The following is a 21,650-nucleotide window of genomic DNA, read 5'->3' as shown; positions in this document are numbered from 1 at the left end:
GAGGACCAACAAACATGTGGCCCCTGCAGAGAGGCTGAGGTTACCTGTACAGCATCAAAGCTGCAATCACCACCAGAATCAGCAGAATACTGAGGAGTCCACCGATGATGTAACTGACATGAAGTCCTTCCCCTGGGAAGAAGAGAGAGACATTGCGGGGGGACCACTGACAACATCTAGCTGGTATGAAGGTGGGAAATTGAAAGGCCCCTTTTGTACGTGTTGGATCCCATGCCATCTGAGGATGGCTATGGGCGTCCTCCCCAGAGGAGAGGCCACAGGGGTAGACGGCTGAGAAGAAACCTGTCAGTCAGCATCTCTAACCCTAATTCTACCACTTACCAGCTATGAAATGTAGGGCAAAGATGCTTAACTTCTAAGCTATGTTTTCTCATCAGCTAAATGTAAATAATAAGTTGCTCATAGGGCTGGTGGAGGTTAAATAAGTGTATATACAAATATATATACATATATATACTTACACACACATATATATGACTTAACAAATGCCTGGCATATGGAAAGCACTCCATAAGTGGGGGCTATTGTGGTTATTCTTTCTATGGATTTAGTCTAAGAAAGAGGTTCATCAATGCCAAAGAGACCCCATGTGGGTTCTGGAAGATGTCAGTGGAGACTTATATTCCTTACATGTTCTTCAAAGCAGTTGGGCCCTCATGGCTTACCTGGAGCAGCAGGTATGGCCTCATTGGAATGTGCACAGAGGCCCAGCTGGGCATCCTTTTCAGAGCATCTGTGGGCACAGAAAACCGATGTGAAGACTACTGGTATTTGATGAAGATCTTGCCTTCCCCCAGGGAAGGGGGAAGTCCTGTGAGTGGGGCTTTCAGATATGAGAGACTGTACCAGATGAGAGATACCAGAAGTACGGAGGACAGGACCAGGAAATACACGAAATCCACAAGAGGCACTGTCTTCAAGATGTTATACCATGTTTAAATGTATTTAAAAGTACATATCCTTTTAAAAGGAGAAGCAGGTTTGAGAATGAGCTGGAAGTCTGCCGAAAGAATACTAAGAATATCAATAATAGGCTTTATTAAACTACCAGGACGAGTTGAAAGAAGCTAACAGCCAAGCAAAACGGATTAGATGGAGATTATCACAAGGTCTAAATAGACCTAAAAAAAAAACAAACACAAAACAAAAAACCTGTTTTTTCTCCTCTATTCTTTCACAAGGGAATATGCAAGACATACAGAGGGAGGGCTCAGATAACTGCCTTGAAATGCTAAAAAGGTAACTTCCTTGTGGCACATTATGAGCAGGCAACCGCAGGCATCTCCTAAAAGCCTGGAGAAAAGGTACTTGCTACAACATCTGAAACCAGATGCACTGAATCTTCAAATAGAACTGACAGTAAGGAAATACCTGAGTAGGGTTCAAAAGTTTTCTAAATAAACCCAAAGAAAATCAGAGATTAATAATGATTGATAGTAAAATACTTAAAAGTTGGTGGGAAAGGTACACCTTTATATCTGCATGGTTGCTTTTCTACAGAAACACTTCCAAAAAGACAAAATGGGACATCTAGAATGAATTTGATCCTGTGCAAATCTTACAATTTTAGGGACATGAGTCTACAGTTCTTATTTGGGATTAATATTTTTCTGCTTTCAGAATCAAAAGCAAATGTTAATTATCTGTTAAGCTACAGGTGATAATAAAAATAAAGAGATTGCACCCTGGCTGTTGTAGCTCAGTGGATTGAGTTCCAGCCTGCGAACCGAAGGGTCACCAGTTCAATTCCCAGTCAGGGCACATGCCTGGGTTGCAGGCCAGGTCCCCAGTGGGGGGCGCTCAAGAGTTTCTCCCCCTCTTTCCCTTCCTTCCCCTCTCTAAAAATAAATAAAGAAAATATAAAATAAAATAAAATAAAGAGATCAGTATATTACAATGAAAAAGAAAACTGGTCTAATAGTGAATAGACATCAAAACAGTGAGAGTAGGAAATGGAATTACTATGTCAAAAGGGTATCTGTGCTCCCATGTTTAATGCAGCATCATTTCCAATAGCCAAGATGTAGAAACAACCTAAGTGTCCATCAACAAATGGATAAAGAAAATGTGACTACACACAAAATGGAATATTATTCAGTCATAAAAAAGAAGGAAACACTGCCACTTGAGACAATATGGGTGGAACCTGAGGGCATTAGGCTAAGTGAAGTAAGTCAGATGGAGAAAGAAAAATACCTTATAATATCATTCATGGATATTATGAATGTGGAATCAAAAAAAAAAAATTGAACTCATAGATATAGAGTACAGGTTGGTGATCACCAGAGGTGGGGAGACAAAATGGATGAAGGTAGTGAAAAGAAACAAACTTCCAGTTAAAAGATAAGTCAGTCCTGGGGATGTACTATAGAGCCTGGTGACTATAGTTAATAATACTGTATTACATTTTTGAAAGTTGCAAAGAGAGTAGATCAAAAAAGTTACCATAAGAAAAAACATCTGTAACTGTGTAGTGATGAATGCTAACTAAACTTATTGTAATCAATTTGCAATAATATACATACCTCAAATTTAAAAATATTAAAAGTAATTACATATGGGTATTTCTTTCTTTATTTCTATCTGCATTTCCAGATTATTTTTACAAACTGTGAATAGAAAATGTATGCTTTGTAAAAAAAAATTTCTCTAAATTGAAAAAAAGAAAAATGTAAAAAACTCGAAATCGAATGTAACATATTTCATCAATTTTATGATGTGCATTTTTTTCTATATTGTGACACTGCTGAAATAGCAATGTGTATTATAATCAATAGTATCTCACAGTCACTGTTGGTCTTTTTTTTTTTTTTTAGTTTAATCTCTCAAATCAGGATGCCTCTTAAATTGATAGCACCTTCAATTTAATGAAACACAATATTTTATATTTTACCTGAGACCTGAGCATGGTTATGCTTGTTTAGTTAATGACGTGTGTGTGCACATACATGCACAGGTGTTTGAATGTTAAAGGCATTATAAACCAAAGCCATAACATCCCTGGGCACGTTCCAAGTCATAAACCCACAGTGCAGACACCACTGTGATTTGGTGGTTTCTAAGTAAATTGTAGTCAGACCATAGGCTAAACCTGTGAGGTAAGAGCAAATGTCACAGAAAGAAAGGAAACTGAGTGATTTCTCTATAATGCTGCTCTAAAGCTTCTTGCCCTCAAATCACTTGCGATAATCTATAAGTCTAAATGTCATCTCCTGCCCTGAATAACAGGGACTGATGACTAATGATGTGCTCTACCCTCCATCTGCCAGAATCAAGGTGGGACTCTGGTTTCCTGCTGGCAGGAGACGGTGATTTGGATCAAAGGGCCCTCCATCACTTGTGAACCCACTTACCTTCCTTCCACCTCCTCCAGAGACGTGCGGGTCCGGGTGGTCGAAGGACGCAAGGTGGTAGGTAGTGTGTTGGTTAGCACTGGGTTCCTTTCATTCATGCTGGTAACCCTGGGAGCTGCAGGCACCAGGCCAGGCACTGGAGAGGAAAAGAGAACTCGAGTAGGTCGCTGAAGCTCCAAATCTCTACATATGGTCCAAGAGTAACATCAGGAGAACAATATTTTAGCTGCCCTGATCTTAGGTACCCTCATTAGAGGTCAGTCTCAATACCGTAACTACAAGGGATTTGAGTTCCAATGTTAATAGCTCTGGACGGGCAAGCTGGCTCACAAGGGCCAGGAAGAGAGAGTAACGCGCAGGCTAATTCCATTCTTATAAATGCCAGAGGCCAGACAAACTTACTGCTCCCAGTCACTCCTCTCTAAGACCCTCTGAGCGGGACCCACCCAGAAGGACAAAGCTGAGGCTGCTGATCTCCTGTCCCTCCCAGGGCTCTGCTGTCTCAGGAGGCCGTTCCTTCGAACTCACCAAGGGAGCAGGGTCGGCCATCGGGCTCATCGGGACAGGCACACACAAAGTCTGAGGCTCTGGCAAAGCAGAGGTGGGTGCAGCCTCCGTTGTTCACACCACAGGCATTGGTCCCTGGGGGCAAAGCAGGAAAATATCTAGCCTGTGACAGAATTAAGTCTCCCAGTTTGGCACTTCTCAAAAAGGAGGAAATCCAGGGCTACCTCATTGCCAGGGACAGAGAGCAGAAGGCATATAACCACAAGAGGCTAAAAAAGTCTAAGAGCTTAAAACGTGAACCAAAAGACTCTGCTGTAGCTCTAATTGTCTTGGTCATGAACAGTCCCCCAGGGGACCACCTCCCGCACCAACGGTAGGGAGGCCGGCTCAGGACGCAGACGCCCACCTGTCTGCCGCTGAGGGGAAACCACAATGATATCCATGAGCCCTTCCACGTTCGCCAACACCGTCTCCTTGTTCCGGCCTGAGTACTTGTCAACACGCTGGATTGACTTGGTCTGCCAGTCTGTCCAGTAGATCCACCTGTCCTGCTACTCAAGAGGGAAGCCCAAAAAAGGGGAAATATTATTCGAGAGTCAGACCCCAGTCCAGCTTCCGTGCCTCAGCATGTGCACACCCTCTGTGGAAATGCCCTCATCTCTAATCCACCAGGTCAGCTTCTGTGCATCCCCAGATGTGACACGGGCCAGGAAATCCGCCCCAATCTATAGAGAATTTACCATTCTCTCCTCCAAGATGTTCTGCACCTTGCCCTCACTTCTACAAGTGAGTGTGGGCACTCTACGGTCATTTGTTTACATGTCTGTCCTGCCAGGTCAAGTTCTTCAAGATCATCTCTCAGTGTCCAACACCTAACGCTTACTGAGTACTTGGTCAGTTCTCAGCAAGTAAGTGGGTTCCCATACTTAGTGTATAGGAGTAAATTGGAGGGTCCTTCCAAGTTCCCTGCTCTTCTGGGCCCTTCACTCAGAGCCCTGGTAAATCTTCTGGTTACTTCTGCGGGCAGCTGCCTTCTAATGCAGTGGTCTTAAGAGCCTCAAGCAGGGGTGGGGAGGGACAATGAAGTTGGTCCCTCTCCTGCCCCCAGGGTATACATCAGAAAACCCCATGGGAAACTTGTAGATTGAAAAACCATACCGAAAACTATCCTGTAGTTTTACATTTGGAGTATGGGAAAGAAAAATTCTATCACTAAGTAAGCTCAACAAAATCCTACTGGATGGTAGGATATAATGCAGAATATAGGTAAGTGGATATTTGTCAAAAAGGGACAAAGATTTTTAAGTGGTCGAGAATCCCTGTTTTGGTCCCAGGCTTTGAAGATCTCCTTTTTTCCTTCCCTGAATTATTTTACAGGGTTAGAACTCTCAAAATTTATAGTCAGGGATAATCAAAATGATTAGAAATAATAAGTGTTGAGTGCCAGAGACTGGGCTAACGCTCTGTGTCTATTTGAGGAGGATACTATTATTAAACTCATTTATTAAACAACATATAGGTAAGTGAAGCATAGAGAAGTTCAGTACCTTGTTCAAAGCTGCACAGTTCCTTAATGACACAGACAGAACTTGAACCCAGAGCTGGCATGTTGCAGGTACTTGATGAACACTTGCTGACCAGCTAGCTGCCTCCAAGCTCTGGCTCTTAGCCACTCAGCCCTGCTGCCCCTACGTGGGCTGCCTGAGCTCAGGTGCTGGGACCCCAGCATTAGGATCCACTGGGGAATCTGTTAAAATGCCTGTTCCTGGGCTCTGTCCTCATGAAGCAGATTCTGTAAATCCAGGGACATGTATTTTAACAAGCCCAGCTGATTCTGCACAGCACCACTGAAGAGCCACTCCTTCGAACACTGGAACGCGGGAGTGGTGGGGCCAAACGAGCAGGACACAGGGTGGCACGGATTCAGTGCACAGGAAAACACCCCTCAAATGAGCTTCCACAGCACACCTGTTCAGTAGCATCTAGGACTGAGGCTGCTGACTTAGAACCCCGAGGAAATACCCCCATTAAGGAAGTTTAGTTACCTTTCCTGAGCTAGTACCTGAGTGAGGGCAAAGGGGTGGGACACATGGCTGACCAAGACCTGCCGTAGCTTCCCGTTGAGGTCAGCACTCTCAATCCGGTCCAGATGTGCATCCACCCAGTAGATCCTGTGCAGCAAAGGAGATGAGGGCGGCCACTCAAAATGCTTGCCAGGGAGTCCAGCCCCCGCCCCCCTAAGGAGCTGTCTCTCCCTTCCTGAGCTGAGCTGGCAAGATCTGTGAGCACTCAAGAAGCACTCTTGATGAGACGTCACTGTGAGTCCCAAAGCTGAAGTGGGGAAGTTGGTGACTTGTAAGTGGGGAGACCAAGGCTGTTCTGAGGAGGGGGGTAGGCCCTCCAATGACCTCAGGAGCCACCACCCAGTGTCATCTTCAGCACCTCGATCACCCTCTGACTCCTACCCAAGGGCCTAAGCCCAAACTCCTACGAACGCTCCTGAAGAAGAGACTTGGTCTACAAGGATGCCACTGAGGTTAAAGGAAGGAGCATTCCTCTGCTCCATTCCAACTCCCCAGGCGACTTTGATTCCTTTCCTTTCTTCTGAGGGTAGAAAGGGGCACTGACCGACTCACAGCTCCTTTCACCCTCCTCTGCCCTTTAGCATTTTTATCTAGACAGTTGCAAGTTCCAGAGTCTGAAGAGATCAGGAGAGCAAAATGTGCAGAATCAGCCCTTGAATGGATGGGGGTAGTGGGACCTGTGGTCCAGCCAGAGGACATGCTCAAAACCAGGTAAAGCAGGCAAATAAAACTCGGCTGAGAGCTGTGGGCTGGCTTCCACAACCCCTGCCCTATGAATACCTTTGCTCAACCTTCTCACTGCTTTTCTCTTCCCCACCTGGCAACAGCTTTCTGTCCTTCTATTTTCACTGCTTCCATCTCAAGCATCCCCTCCTCTGCCCACCTTATTTCAGGAGGCTGTTTGGGACAGGATTCCCACCTGCGGGTATCATAGTCCAGGGTAAGGCCATTGGGCCAACCCAGGTCTGTATTGATGAGGACCTTCCTCTCAGAGCCGTCCAGGTTCGCCCGCTCAATCTTGGCAATGTGGCCCCAGTCTGTCCAGAAGAGATACCTGAGATACAACAGTGACATCATCACCAAGGCATGGGAAGATGGCACCCAGAGCTTGGGAGAATACAGGGACATACTGACAGGCCCTTCTTCCCTGGGTCTCTTTTCTGCTGGCCATACACTTACCCCTTCCTGGGGAAAACGGCAATGGCCCGAGGCTCGTCCAGGCTGTTGTTGACCAGCACTTTGCGGCAGGAACCATCTAGCCTAGATGCTTCAATGGTATTTCGGCCAGTATCTGTCCAATATAGATTTCTGGCCACCCAGTCCACTGCCAGCCCGTCGGTGGTCTTCAGCCCATGCCCAATCACTGTCTCCATGTTGCTGCCATTCAGATCTGCTCGCCTTGGGGAAGAGCCCAGGGTTGAATGACTGACCAGACTGACCAGCAATAGACCAAAACCCCCTTAATCCATCTTTCCACAATTGCATCCCCCTATGCCGTAAGCCCCCTAAGGGCAGAGATCAAGTACCTAGCACAGTAGGTACACAAAATATTTGCAGAATTAATAAATAAATTCTAAGGAGGACCGAATGTTTCCTGCTGTACATAAGGGGGCATTTAGGCCCATGTCTTCCCAGAAGAAGGATTAACAATTCCCTATGTACCTTAGGGAAGAGACAAGGATTCCTAGGGAGTCATTATTAAAAAGGCCAATTTGACAAAACCTACATGCACATTTTTACAGAAGTCTTACGCCAGGAAATTCAAACTCCAGATCGGGGGCACATCACAAACACATGGGGGACGTCTCTAAACACGTGCCCACCTGCCCCCAGCATGAGATTCTCCAGGGAGAGCAAAGGGGGATGCCCTTGTTCCTACACATGGACTCTCTGCCATGGTGAACCCCTCTTAATGGTGGCAGAACATCACATTCCTTAGCTGTGTTGGGGTCAAAAAAGTTAAATAAAAATAAAACAAAAGAGAAAATCCTTGTGAACAACGGCAGCCTTGGCATTTGTCCAGGGCTCCTGCATTACAATGCAAATAAATGGTTTAGCTACATGGCCGATTGCTCAAAGAGTCTCAAGAAGATCCTTAGAGCAATCCCAGGGCCCAGTGATAGGGGTGGAAGTTTCCAGGTCCCCAGCCTGACGACATCTAATTTTGTTTGTTTGTTTTACATATTGGGCTTTTATCAATCTTTAAATAAAGAACAACAAACCCCCCCCTCAAAAGTTTGAAGCTCTGTTGTAAGTGATAACACTGTAAAGTGAACAAGTCAGGATCAAACTCAGCTGCCAAACTGCTGAGTCCATTTGGAGGTCCACACAGACCCTGACCTCACCCATCAGGGACTGGAAGCAGGTCTATGTCCCCTGGAGGTTTCAGGGATACTCATACCTGATAACATCCAGGAACACGTCTGTGTAATAGACCTTTCCATCCACACTGTCATAGTCCAGGGAGATGACGTTGTTGAGTTCGGGAACTGGAACATGCACATCTGTGTGGTCGCTGGTGTCCAGTGAGATGCGCCGGATGGAGCCGCGGCTGGAGAAGAGCAGGTAGGTCTCAGGAGAGGGATCACAGGTCTTTCCATCTCCCTTCAGCTGGATGCCAGTGGGGCAGGCACAGGAGAAGCCAGAGGGCCGAGGCAAGCAGAGGTGGGAGCAGCCACCGTTCCTTGAGCCACACTTGTTAAAACCTGGTGATGAGCGAGAGAGAAGCATGAGTTCGGACACCCTGCCTGGACTGTCGCCTGAATCATACAAAGGCTTGTGCCTGATTTTCTGCTGTTCTGAACATCAGCGTTTGGTGCCTGGCAGGGAGGAGGTAGCAGGGGCAGGGGTGTTTCCAGGGGTCCTTTGAAAGTGACAGCATGATGCAGTTGTAGTACCAGCCATACCCAAAGGGAACGCAGCCTGGTCCTCGAAGGGGGCTTAGATAGGTCCCTGTCTCTGCGATTATAAAGAAATCTCTGTGCTCTCTGATGCTGTGATACTCCCAGAAAGCCGGAGGCTCTGGCTCCCAGCCCTAGGGGTCTTCTCACCCAGGGGCTGTGCCCGGTCCACAGCCTGGATGTCCATGAGGCCTGGCAGGTTGGACCTCACCAGGATGACATTGCTGCCAGTCCCCTTGTCAGCACGGTGGATGCTACGCGTCTGCCAGTCTGTCCAGTAGATATAGGAGTCAAGCAGGGTGAGGCCATATGGGTGCTGCACAGGCGACACCAGCGTGTGACGATTGGCACCATTCAAGTCGGCAACCTCAATTCGCTGTGGAGGAAGGAGAGGGGAGGACTGGCTAGCAGTAAACGAGGGGCTCTCCGCGGAGATGCCAAACCTGTCTTCCCAGGCTCCTGGGGAGCAGCAGGAGCAGGACTCTCACCTCGGTGTGGGCGTCAGCCCAGAGCAGTTGGGAGCTGGCCTTGTCCACAGTCAGTCCATTGGGCCACCCGAGGTTGTTGTTGATGAGCACAGTCCGTTCCGAGCCATCCATTCCAGACCGCTCTAACTTGGCGTTCTCGCCCCAGTCTGTCCAGTACATGAACCTGAGCAGAGAAGAAGACTAGCTGGTTACTCCCAGAGCTCCCAGATAAGCCAAACCCTGTGAAACATATTTTACGTGCAAAAAGGGGAGTTGTTGCTTAGTGGGTATAGTTTCAGATTTGCAAGATGAAAAACATACCTGATACCTGCTTCACAATAGTATGAATATACTTCACACAAGTGTACCCTTAAAAATGGTTAAGATGGTACATTTATGTTACTTTATTTTTACCATTATTACAGAAAAAGTACTTTCCATGTATTATCTTACTCAGTCCTCACAAGAATCACTAGGTATGCATTTTCACTAACATCTCCATTTACAGGTAAAAAAGCTGAAAATCAGAGAGGTGAGCCCTGGCTGGTGTGGCTTGGTGGACTTCGTGCCGGACTGCGAGGCAAAAGGGTTGCCGCTTCGATTCCCAGGCAGGGCACATGCCTGGGTTGCGGGCCAGGTCCCCAGCAGGGGGCGAGCAAGAGGCAACCACGCATTGATGTTTCTCTCCCTCTCTTTTTCCTTCCCTTCCCCTATCTCTAAAAATAAATAAATAAAATTGTAAAAATATATATTTTAAAAAAAGGCTCAGTGGATTGAGCGCCAGACTGTGAAGCAGAGAGGTGAAACATTGGACTTAAAGTGACAGGTGCAGAGAATAAACAGTAAAGATATCCGAATCCTGGATTTCTGACTCCAAGGTTTATGCCTTTAACCTCTATGCTGTGCTGCCACCCTGAAAGAAGTCACAAGAGAGTGAGACAGCCCCAGGGAGGCCGGTGTCCGTGCTCCCGGGAAGCACGCTCGCCCTCCATTGCCCGCGTTCGCCCCACCCACAGCCCCCTGAGCTGACCCACCCTGCTGCCCCGAGTCACAGCTCTCACCCCATCTCGTGGTACAGAACAATGGCCCGGGGGCTGTCGAGATTCTGCCACACCAGCACTTTCCGCATGGACCCGTCCAGGTTGCCCACTTCAATCCGATTGGTTCCAGTGTCTGTCCAGTACACCTTCCGGCCAATGGCATCCACTGCGAGCCCATCTGTGGTTTGCAGCCCTGCAGGAAGTCAAGAGAGCACACTGGCTCCTGCCTTAAAACAGATGGGATATTTCCCCAGCTCCATAGCCAGACAGGTGGTCCCTGGGCTGGGAGCAAGGCCCACCTGTGGTGATGATGTCCTCATGCTGGGAACCGTCCAGATTGGCACGGCTGATCCTGTGCAGCGTGCTGTCTGACCAATACACTTTTCCTGGAAAGGGAAGGCTTGGCTCAGCCTGGACCCTCAACCCCCACAAAGGGACATACACAGCTGACTCAGGCCCTGAGACAACAGGACATCTCAGAGAGCCCTGTCCCCTATAGCAGAGGAAATCGATAAATGTAGAAGTGTCATATCAGGTTAACTCTTGGCAGAGAGGGAGAAGTGGGCCAGAAACCACGCCCTTCAGAACCAAAGAGAAAGTGCTGCGGAGATAGGTGCCAACCCTGGGCCAGAGGGAACGGCGAGCCCTAGGCTCTTACCAGGAGACAGAGTGGGTAGGAAAGAGAGGACGACAGTTGCTATGGGGCAGGGACAGAAGGTCGGGGGGAAAGGAGGGCCACACAGACCTTCTTGGGGATCCACTCCGATGGCAATGGTGTTCTTCATGGTAATGTTGATTGGTACCACCACATCGGCAAAATAAGGGATGTCCAAGGACACCATTCGTATGTCTATCCTCCTGGCGAAGATGAGGAAACTATTCATGCCTGCCCGGGTGGAAGAGAAGGGAAGAGGACAGTCACCCTAGCACAGCCATGAGGAGGATCCGGAGGAAGGCAAACTGAAGTTCACGCTCTGGCTCGGTTAGATTCCAGTTGAGCGATCCTGGGCAACTTATTTAAACTGGGTATCAATTTTATCATCTGTACAATGGGGACAATAACGGGATGGCTGTGAGATAGAGATCATGGGATTAAAGGAGATTATTATTTACAGACAGTAAGTCAAAGAGGGCTTTTCCCCCAGCCTGGAGGCACAATTCATAGCTCCTTTCTAAGTAAATTCCCTGGGAAGTTGGGGGTTCCAATGTGGCCTGCCATGCAGCATTTCCTAGGGGAAAACGTTGACTTCCAAAATCTGGGCAGCCAGGTCCTGCTTTGGACCCCCTGATCAAGGCCGTCACATAGCTTGTGCTGGTTATACATTCACAAAAGTGCCTCCTCCACAGGGAGTGCCGGTACAGTGTAGATAGCATACATTTTAATATTTATTATGAGCAGTTTGGGGCAGCTGGAACTAAAGTCACTTATTCTAACCAAAGCAGCATATAAGTAGTGTCTGAGAAAGAAGTATCTTTTATGAATATGCGTGAAACACTGTAAGAACACGTTGGAGCCTCCAATCCTGTCTACCTGCTCATCTGGTCGTCTGTCCTGGACCTCTCCTCTTTTCTAAAAGCTCTGTCTCTCCCGTAAGCCTTTAGGAGCACCAGGACTCACGGTTTCTCAGACCACATTGCCGTCCATCTACAGGGAAGGAAGAGAGCTGCTGCCCCTCCCTGAGAGGCTCTCTCTAGGTCTCTGATGCTTAGACTCACCTGGTGAACAGGTTTTGCCATCAAGCATCAGGTTGATGCCTGTGGGGCAGGTACAGCTGAAGCCGCTTGGATTTGGGGACCGAAGACACAAGTGGCTGCAGCCGCCATTCTCGACAGCACATGGTGTGGACACTGGGTAGGGAGGACGAGAGAGGTCAACAATGATACTACAGCAGAGGGAGGCTGAGAAGAAGCCAGTGTGGGCCAATGGCTGCTTACCTGGAGGCCGCCGGCGGTGGAAGACGTGGATGTCCATGAGGTTCTCCAAATTCTCCTGCAGGGTCTCCCGGTCCAGCCCCGTCAGCCGGTCAGCACTCTGGATACTCTTGGTCTGCCAGTCCGTCCAATAGATGCGCTCTCCATAGAGGGTCAGCCCGAACGGGTGGGGGAGCTCGCTTCCAATCAGCACCTACCAGGCACCCAGCATGTGTGTCATCCCCCAGCAAGATCCGACAGGACACAGCAGTGGCCAAGCGCTCGGGCGAAGAGTCGGAATGCAGCTTGGCCACTACTGCCTGCTGTGTGGCCTTGGGCAAGAGCTGCTTATAAAATCTCCGAGCCTCGGTCTGGCCACCTGTGATAATGCCTGGCTCTGAGGGTTGTGTGATGATTGTAAAAGCTTATGTATTGTTTACATAATCTCAAAGTATCTCTGCACAAATTGCTTATTAATTACAAAAGGAAAAACAGCAACATTACAGTGGACACCACCTTAACGATGCAATGAAAGTTTAATGTCACAATAATGGGACAAGCCAACATCTGTGCCTACAGATGAGACACACTGAGAACTCAGGACATGACTTTACTTAATGTGTTGAGAATATGCCTTTTCCCAACACAAAATCCGAATCTAATCACAAGGAAATATCAGACAAACTAAGGAAGATTTTACAAAATAATTGGCATTGACTCTTTAAAAATGCTAAGGTCAAGAAAGACATAAAAAGGCTGAGGAAGTATTCCAGATTAAAGATTGAAGAGATGTGATACTAAATACAATTGTGATCTGGGATTGCATCCTGGACTAAAAAAGAAAAAGCTGTAAAGGACATCATGGGAACAATTGGCAGTGAAATTCAATATTGACTGTGGATTAGATAGTTGCATTGTATGAATGTTAAATTTCCTGATTTTGATCTTTGTAGTGTGTTATGTAAGGCAATGTCCCCGATTTTAGGAATTATGCACTGGAATATTTTGGGGTCAAAGGCCGGACATCTCCAATTTAATCTCTGATGGTTCAGAAAAATAAACAATGTGTGTGGGTGTAGAAATAAAGAGAGGGGGGAATGAACGAACAATGTGGCAAAATATTAGTTATTGGTTTCTTTTGATTTTTCTTGCAACTTTTCTCCAAGGTTGACATTATGCCAAAATAAACAATAACAAAAGCACATTGAGAGAGAGAGATCATGGTGCAATTAGTGCTCACTGTTACTATTCTTAGGAAAGCCCTTATACCCCCAGCCCACAGTCCATACTAACTCCTGGTTTCCTTTCATCATCACACGGCAGGACCCCCAGGCTCTGGAGGGCAGCTGTGGCCTCAGAGAAACAGCGCACGCCCCACGCTGGGTCGCCCCATGGTCCCCCTCGCTCCTGTCAGCTGCCAGCCAGGCAGTGATGCCCTGGAGGCTGCCACAGCTGCGGGAAGATGCCTTAGCACCACTCTTACCTTCCTCCTGCTGCCATCCAGTCCGGCAAATTCGATCGTCTTCATGCCAGCGTCAGCCCAGTACAGCCGCTGGGACCCATAGTCAATGGCTAGTCCATTAGGCCAGGTCAGGTTGGAAGAGATGATGACCTGTCGGCCCGAGGCATCCATGCCAGCCCGTTCGATCTTGGGGCTTGCACCCCAGTCAGTCCAATACATGTACCTGGGCAGAGACGAGGGCGGGTCTTACAAGCCTTCCAGCTAACACCCAGGGGGGATTCAGAGTGCCTAGGATTTCGGGGTTTCTGCCTGCAATAGCTGCCCGGTCTCCTGTCTCACTCCCCAGCCCTGCCCTGGGCTCAGAGCTGTCTAGAGGTTTTGTATCTTCTATCACTATTGAAAGTCACCTACGGTCTTAACATAGACGGAGCCCGTGGCTCAAGGAGTGCTCAGCAAATAAGGCCTATTTGGGAATAAAGAAAGAGGGGAAGTGAGGATGGGGAATAAGAAATGTTTCCTCAACAAAATGAGTTAAATAATTATAGTACACCCATTTAACAGAATTTTAGCCCTGTCTGGTGTGGCTCAGTGGATTGAGTGCCAGCCTGCGAACTAAAGGGTCTCCGGTTTGATTCCCAGTCAGGGCACATGTCTGGATTGTGGGCCAGGCCTCCAGTAGGGGGTGCTCAAGAGACAGCCACCCACTGATGTTTCCCTCTCTCCTTTCCTTCCCCTCTCTAAAAATAAATAAATAAAACCTTTAAAAAAAAACCCCAGAATTTTATGTAACCATTAAGGAGAACAAAATATAGATCTCTATAAGCAAATGGAAAGATCTCTACAATATTCATAATCAAGTGGAAAGGCATCCAAGACATAGCCATGTGGAAAAAACAAAGTTCCAAAGCAGTATGACATTGCTATAAAACCAACACCTCCCCACCACCATCAAATGTGATATACACATACAAGAAAATCTGGAGAAAACACCCTCAACTGTTTAACAATGGTTATTGCTGAAAAGTGAAATCATAGGGAATCTTCACTTTCCATAGATTTACTTCTCTATTTTTTTAAACAGTGAGTTTAAACTCTGACAGGCAGAACAAACAAGAAACAATTTAAAGGTTTCCTTGCCCACTGAGGAGACAGAGTTGTTACTATGCACTGTGGTTTCCACAGCTGCCCTTGCTGCCTGGCGCGCCCATGAGAGCTGGCCACTTGGGATCACCTCGACTCCCCTCTAGTACTCGGGTCAGGAATGTGGGTGGGGCTCACTCCACAGGAGCAGGTGCTCACCCGCCCATGGGTTCCACCACAATGTCTCGGGGGCGATCAAGGTTCTCCCAGATGAGGACTGTCCTCATGCTGCCGTCTGTGTTGGCCACTTCAATACGGTCTGTCCCTGTCGAGAAGTAAGGGACAAAGATATTAACCCTAGTCTCAGTCATTCACCCTCTTACTTTCCATGCCCAGCACAGAGCCTGGCATGCAGTTGATGCTCATGAAATACTCTGTGGCGGATGTACAATGAATAGTTAGGGAAGTGAATTTTGAAAAGAAATTCAAGGAAGTGATCAGTTCAATTTCTTTGAAGAACGAGGCTCAATCCAAACAACCCACTCTGTCCTATCATTTAAGGCAACGTTCCTCAGACTCTAGTGTGCCTAAGAATCAGGAGAGCTTGTTATAATGCAAATTCCTGAACCTAACCCCCAAAGATTCTGATTCAGCAGACCAAGGGCAGGGCCCAAGAATTTGCATGTCTAACAAGTTCCCAGGTAATGCTGATGCTGCTGGTCCCGGGAACACATGAGTAGCTCTAGTGTAAGGTGTTCCCTTTGCCTCCCACACTCACCTGGCTAATAGAAAACCCCTGTTTTACCAAGACAGTGATGGAAGAAAAATGAAAGGGCACAGTTCCCTTATGTGAAATGCCTCAGAACATTCTCAAGCATCAGCTACAAGGCATATACGTAGCTGCCATTTGATTGGCAAATGCCAAACCTTCTGATGTGAGTTTCTGGCTTCAGCTCTGAAGCAGCCCTGCCACTCCTGACCTGCCAAGGACTTTGGGTCAAAATATAAGTGGCTAGGAGGGGCACTGGGCTCCTTCTACCTGAGGCCAGGATTTTAAACAAGAGGTGCACCAGAGAACCAGGCCATGGTCGCCCCGTACATACCTGCATCTGTCCAGTATAGCTTGTTGGTGACCCAATCAATGGCCAGGCCTGCAGGACTTTCCAAACTGGTATCCACTACCACCTGGACAGGAAGCAAAGCTCTATCACCAACTGAACTTGTGCCCCAGCTCAAGTTCTCAGGCAGGGAAAAGTATCAGGAAGCCCTTACCCAGGAGAGGAAGGACCCCACCTCTTCCTCTCTGCCCATCCCGAGGGCCTGGGCCCACCCTGGGCCCTACCTCCTGTCCTGTTCCATCCCACTTGGCCCTGCTGATGGTGTCAGTGCTGACATCTGTCCAGTACACGTGGTCATCCCGGGAGTCCCAGTCAAGGGCCACAGCACTGCGCACGTCAGCCAGTGGGATGACATCGTCGGACAGGTCCTCTGTGTCGAAGCTGATCCGACGGATGTCCATCCTTCGGGCAAAAAGCAGGAACTTGTCAAGACCTGATCAAAGGCCGAAAGGGGTCTTCTTTTAATGCTCTAAATCCAATAACAGTGACAGACACAGACGCTCACCTGTGTGACATCTGGTTCAATCACACCTCCTGGGATCTGGTGCCCTTTGTCCCCTACTCTTCACACCTCAGGCCCCCTTTGAGCACCAGGCAGCCCATGCTGGCAGAATCAGGCTTTAGGATCAAATGGAAATAGATTCTCCCCAGGGCCCAGAAGTGCATCCTGTTTAAGTGTCTGTTAGCTTCATCGCAACTTTTCTCACCTCTTACTTTGCTCCGTCTCCTCCAATGCACTGGCCACATCACCACTGACTCCCACCTCTACCCCCCTGACTTCCCTGTCTGCATAAGGGCGTTGGCTGATGCGCTCTGTCATCCAGATCCCTTCCTCTTGCTCTTCTCTTCACTTTAGTCAGTAGTGACTATTCATTGCCAGGCACTGAGCTTGGTTGGTGCCTTTTCTGCCTTATCTCTATCCTCATAGCAACTCTTTGTGATTCATATTATTCTTATTCTCATTTTCTAGCTGAGCAGCCCTGAGGCTTGGAGAGGTCAAGTAACCTGCGGGGGATCCCCTGGCTACAAAGCACCAAAGTTGGGAACTTGAACTCAGGTCTGACTCCAGAGAAGGAGCTCTGGCCACTCCCTTGCACAGCTGCCTCTCAGCTTGCCTTTTTCCAATACCTGCCCCTATTCTGGTCTGTCTGAATGTTTCCCAGTACACTTTTCTGCCTGGGAAGGCACTTTCTACCTAACGTTACTGTCTTCTTTTAAGATCTGGGAAACCTTTAAGGGGAAACCTGTCGCAGCTCACTAAGACAATATGGCAAGAGCTGGGCACAAAAGAATGCAAGGAAACTAGGTTTTCAATTAATGTGTGTTGAATAAATATCATATCATCCCTGTTCTTCCAAATAGTTTCCCTCATCTCTGGAAAGAACCTAGATCCCAAGGGAAACTTGCTTTTAGCCAGAGATAAGAGGGCCAGGGGTATGTGGCGGTAAGTAAGGGAAGCGGCTGATGTGTGAGGAATTACCCCAGGCCCCTTGCTGTGATGCCACATGTCTGTGCCACTTGTCTCTGGACTGCTCTTAGAAAGTCACCTGTGGCTCTGAGCTAGGCAGGGCCACCCTTTTAAGGCAATGCCCCTGCAAGAGCTTAAAGGAAAGACAAAGTAGCAGTTCAAGGAGCGACCAGGGGATCCCACTGCCTTTCACCATGAGGCACAAATTTATCCAGGGCCTATGTAAACCGAGCATCATGAGAAGTCCTAACCTTGGCTCTCTGATTTGGGGGCTGAAAGTAAGTTTTTAACAGGGTGAGGCCAAAGATAAAGAGGTAGGAAACCATTCCCTGGCTTTCTAGAAGGGCCTGGAGCCCTCTTGCTGCCTACAGGAAAAGCAGCCTGCCTTGTAAAACAATAAAGAAGCCTGGAGGCAGGTGTTCATACTTGACTGGGTGGTGTCACTGAACTTTTAGCAACTACTCCTGGGTCCTCAGCTTTGACCTGGGGGTCCTTGGCCTCGTCCGTCCTTCCTCTCCAGGGGCTCCCTGAGGAGCCTGGCTCCTCCCCACGGCAGGCAATCCTTCAAACTCACATCCCTCTTCCTTCCACCCACCCTCACAGGCACATCCACTGAGGCAGGTGCCCCAGACCCACTTACTCTGGGCACAGGCGTGGCTGCTGATCTTGCGGAAGCCAGTGGGGCAGGCACAGGTATAGTTCTGGCCACTGGGCAGACACAGGTGGGTGCAGCCTCCATTGTTGTCCCCACAGCGGTTTTTCCCTGCTCAAAGAGCCCAGAGCAAGAGGGTCAGGTAAGACTAAAGGTGGGCCCAAGGCTAGGGGTTCAGCTACGGTGTGAGCTCCCTGGAGGGAGGATCTATGTCTTATTGTTTTTTACGTCAGTTCTAGCTGTGAGCAGTGAACACCTGACACATAAGAGATGTTCTGTAAATGTTTGCATGAATTAGACAGGGACAGTGGATCTTAATGTTGTACTACCCTAAATGTCCAGCAGAGGGAGAGATTAGCCCATGTCAGTGCCAACCACAGATTTCTCCGCCAGAAACAATGGAAGATATGACAGGTGCAGGGAAGGTTCTCAGAGGCACCAGAAGCTCACCAGGTGGGCAGTTTTTTACCTGCAGGCTGGCGCTGGGGGTGCAAGGTGTGGATGTCCATGGGGAAGTGGAGTTTGTTGCGAATGATCTCCTGGTTCTTGCCAGTAAATTTGTTAGCACTATTGATGCTCTTGGTGTGCCAGTCTGTCCAGTACAGGCTGTCCTCAAACACCGTGATGGCGAAGGGGTGCGGGAGCCCTGGGGAAAGTCCAAGGCGACCTCAGTCCAGACACGGCCTACCCAGCCCCTGCGCAAATCTCACCTTCTGCCAAGGCTCTGGGTGGGGGGCAGGATGGGGAAGGAGGGTGAGGATGGAGAGTGAAGGAAGTGCCTCACCCTGGCTAATGACAGCCTTGCGGTGACTCCCATCCAGATTGGCCCTCTCGATGACGTGGTGCTTAGCATCCACCCAGTACATACGATGCCCAGCGTAGTCAATGGTGAGGCCGTTGGGCCAGAAGAGATGGGTATCGGCGATGATGCGGCGTCCAGAGCCATCCATGCTAGAGGCTTCGATGCGGGGGGTGTTACCCCAATCTGTCCAGTAAATGGTACTAGGAAGAGAGAAAAGGACACTGAGAGGCAGTAGAGGGAGGATAGAAAACTGGGAGAGTAAACGGGTGAGGGGCTTTGATCCAGTTAGCTCAGGGGTCTCCAGCTGGTAGGAGATATATCTTGTTTGGTCGAGAGAGTGCTTTTTAACTGTTTTAATTTAAATGTCTCCAGACAGCATTTATTCATTTAATAATTTTTTTTGCAATATCTGTGACAGGCAGAGCACTATCTTAGGCACTGAAAGTATAGCAGTGAACAACAGACAAAAATTCCAACCCTCGTGGAATCAACAATCTAATGTTATATTAGCAAAGGCACTTTATTCTTTTTCATAATCTCCACTACCACCTTTTGTATTTTTATACACACACACACTTTCTAAAGTAGCTGACCTATGACGGCGGGATCTTAGAGGACACCCCGTTCAATTGACTGCATCGAATTTTTAAAAACCAAATGCTAACACCTTTCATTTCAGGAGACTTTTCTTCTAATAATAAAATTACTATTAATTAGCTCAACCTTATGAGCTAATAATAAAAACATTAAACCCCTACAACTTACCGAATGTGTATTTCACCATTTAGAATTCATCATCTCATTTAATCTTCACATAGCTATGTGGTAGGCATGTTTTTTATCACCAAGGTAAGCATGAGTAAATGGAGGCAGACACAGGTTAACCAACCAGCCTAAGGCCACATAGCTGGTTATTGCAGAGCCAGGACTCAAACCCAGCTGGGCCTGGGTGCAGAGCCCACGCTGTTAACACCACGCTGTGAAGATGCCCCCAAGTAAAGTCTGGCCCAAGTGGCCTGGGAACTGTCCCTAGGGGTTGCAAGAGGGATTTAGGAACTTAAGACACAACTTACCCCTCCATGGGGTGCAAGGCAATGGCCCGAGGCTTTTCAAGGTTCTGCCAAAGCAGCACCTTCCGGTGGGCCCCGTCCAGGTTGGCCACCTCAATCCTCGATGTCCCCGAGTCAGTCCAGTAGAGTTTGTCGTGGACCCAATCCACAGCCAGGCCTCCTAGTGGAAAGAGTCAGTGGGAAGTTGTCAGGGATTCAGCCCGGGTTTTTCTGTGCCATCGGAACAAGAGCAAACTCTGGCACAAAGCAGTTTCCTAGACCAGGCAGTGTTCTAACCATTTTATATTCACACAACAACTCTGTGAGCTAGGTGCTATAACCCCATGAAGGTGAAGAAACTGAGGCACAGAGAAGTCCAGTAACTGACCCAGGTCATGCACTCCTTCCTCTCGGCCAACCCTATTCCTCTTCCTGAGTTCTGGCTCCTCGCCCAGCACCAAGGGTCCTCCACTGTACTGGCTCAGGGGTTTGCAAATTGCAGCTTAGGGTTTTGCAAAGGCACTTCAAACGTTCCATAATTTGAGTCAACTGTGCTCAGTACTGAATTCCAACCCACTTCACGTGCTTGTAGAATGGCCCAAGACCGCAAAGTGAGCCGTGGTTTTCTCATCTGTAAACATTTGGCTATATTTATCTGGGTTGATCAGGATACACTTAATTCTAAGCAATCAAAACAAAATTCAGAATGAAGCCAGATGCAAAAGCTGATAGGGAAGTATAACTGTCATCCATGTAGCTGATTTCAAATGATTATCTTCATCAAAATGGTCTCATTTTTCTAACTCACTGAGCTCAAAACAAGCGATACAAATCTGAACGTTCAAAATTAATGTATACTAACTAATGCGATCAATATTAGTTCCATCCAAATTTCACCAGAGGAAAAAGATGTTCTGTTGCTTAAGGTCTGTAAACCTTTAGCCTGATCCTTCCCTGGCTGCTTGGCACACTGTGTGGCCCTGCCCCATCCCCACCCCCATGGAGCCTGGTTCCCTACCTGGGCTCTCGAGCCCTGTAGACACAACCTCCTCCACGTTGCTGCCATTGAGGTTGGCCCGCAGGATCCGATCCAGCGTGACATCTGACCAGAAGACAAGCTCGCGCCGGTGATGGAAATCAAGGGCAATGGCATTCTCCAGGTTGTTGAGCAGCAGGGTGTACTCGGAGCGGTGCGGTAGCACCTGCCGGATGTCGATGCGATTGGCGAACAGCAGCACAGGCTCCGGTCCTGGGACATGGCATAGAAATGGGGCCCCCACTAGACTCCAGAGCTGCACCCTCAGCAGGCACCCTGGTTTCTCGGCTAACAGGGCCCCTGGCCTATTAGGGCACATCCCAAGCTGCTGGCCATCAGTGCTAGAAATGTGGGAGCTTCTGAAGTATACTCTCCCAGCCCAGACACCGCACCCCACCCCAGCAGGGCTTTCTGGGGGTTCCAGAATGCACCTTGCAGCTCCATTTTCCTGAGATGAAAATCTTTATAGCTCAGCAAATCGCTGAGCACCGGAGCGCCTGGTTGTCTCCACACTCAGACCTCTGCCCACCCAGGAAAACGCCAGCGCCCCTTACCCAGAGCCTTGCAGCTGCGCCGGTCGGGCCGGAGTTCATAGCCTGCCTCGCACCAGCACTGGAAGGCCCCCTCGCTGTTGGTGCAGCCCTGGCTGCAGTACCCTTCCTCGGCACACTCATTCACGTCTGCAGGGAGCGGGCAGGTC

The 21,650-nt window shown here is 48.4% G+C and overlaps 1 protein-coding gene across 1 annotated transcript in view; it reads right to left on the bottom strand.

The window, feature by feature from the left end:
• LRP4 (LDL receptor related protein 4) overlaps window positions 1-21,650 on the bottom strand; it is a 47,464-nt gene that overhangs the window by 6,825 nt on the left and 18,989 nt on the right. The window contains exons 11-36 of the mRNA XM_054587051.1: window positions 21,505-21,630; window positions 20,933-21,163; window positions 19,939-20,095; window positions 18,848-19,065; window positions 18,533-18,709; window positions 18,052-18,174; window positions 16,168-16,376; window positions 15,929-16,010; window positions 15,045-15,150; window positions 13,767-13,968; window positions 12,308-12,497; window positions 12,089-12,220; window positions 11,118-11,258; window positions 10,672-10,758; window positions 10,394-10,565; window positions 9,354-9,516; window positions 9,016-9,241; window positions 8,367-8,670; window positions 7,145-7,363; window positions 6,885-7,019; window positions 5,944-6,052; window positions 4,288-4,432; window positions 3,903-4,016; window positions 3,375-3,510; window positions 687-754; window positions 45-132 (exon numbers count right to left, since the gene is read on the bottom strand). Coding sequence (XP_054443026.1) covers window positions 45-132; window positions 687-754; window positions 3,375-3,510; window positions 3,903-4,016; window positions 4,288-4,432; window positions 5,944-6,052; window positions 6,885-7,019; window positions 7,145-7,363; window positions 8,367-8,670; window positions 9,016-9,241; window positions 9,354-9,516; window positions 10,394-10,565; window positions 10,672-10,758; window positions 11,118-11,258; window positions 12,089-12,220; window positions 12,308-12,497; window positions 13,767-13,968; window positions 15,045-15,150; window positions 15,929-16,010; window positions 16,168-16,376; window positions 18,052-18,174; window positions 18,533-18,709; window positions 18,848-19,065; window positions 19,939-20,095; window positions 20,933-21,163; window positions 21,505-21,630 — 4,060 coding nt within the window. The remainder of the gene's footprint in view (window positions 1-44; window positions 133-686; window positions 755-3,374; window positions 3,511-3,902; window positions 4,017-4,287; window positions 4,433-5,943; window positions 6,053-6,884; window positions 7,020-7,144; window positions 7,364-8,366; window positions 8,671-9,015; window positions 9,242-9,353; window positions 9,517-10,393; window positions 10,566-10,671; window positions 10,759-11,117; window positions 11,259-12,088; window positions 12,221-12,307; window positions 12,498-13,766; window positions 13,969-15,044; window positions 15,151-15,928; window positions 16,011-16,167; window positions 16,377-18,051; window positions 18,175-18,532; window positions 18,710-18,847; window positions 19,066-19,938; window positions 20,096-20,932; window positions 21,164-21,504; window positions 21,631-21,650) is intronic.

Source organism: Pteronotus mesoamericanus, unplaced genomic scaffold (assembly GCF_021234165.1).
Source record: "Pteronotus mesoamericanus isolate MK-2021 breed Mesoamerican mustached bat unplaced genomic scaffold, CSHL_Meso_final scaffold_1066, whole genome shotgun sequence".
In the NCBI taxonomy this organism is placed as follows: Eukaryota; Metazoa; Chordata; class Mammalia; order Chiroptera; family Mormoopidae; genus Pteronotus; species Pteronotus mesoamericanus.
This window is presented reverse-complemented; position numbering and strand designations above follow the sequence as displayed.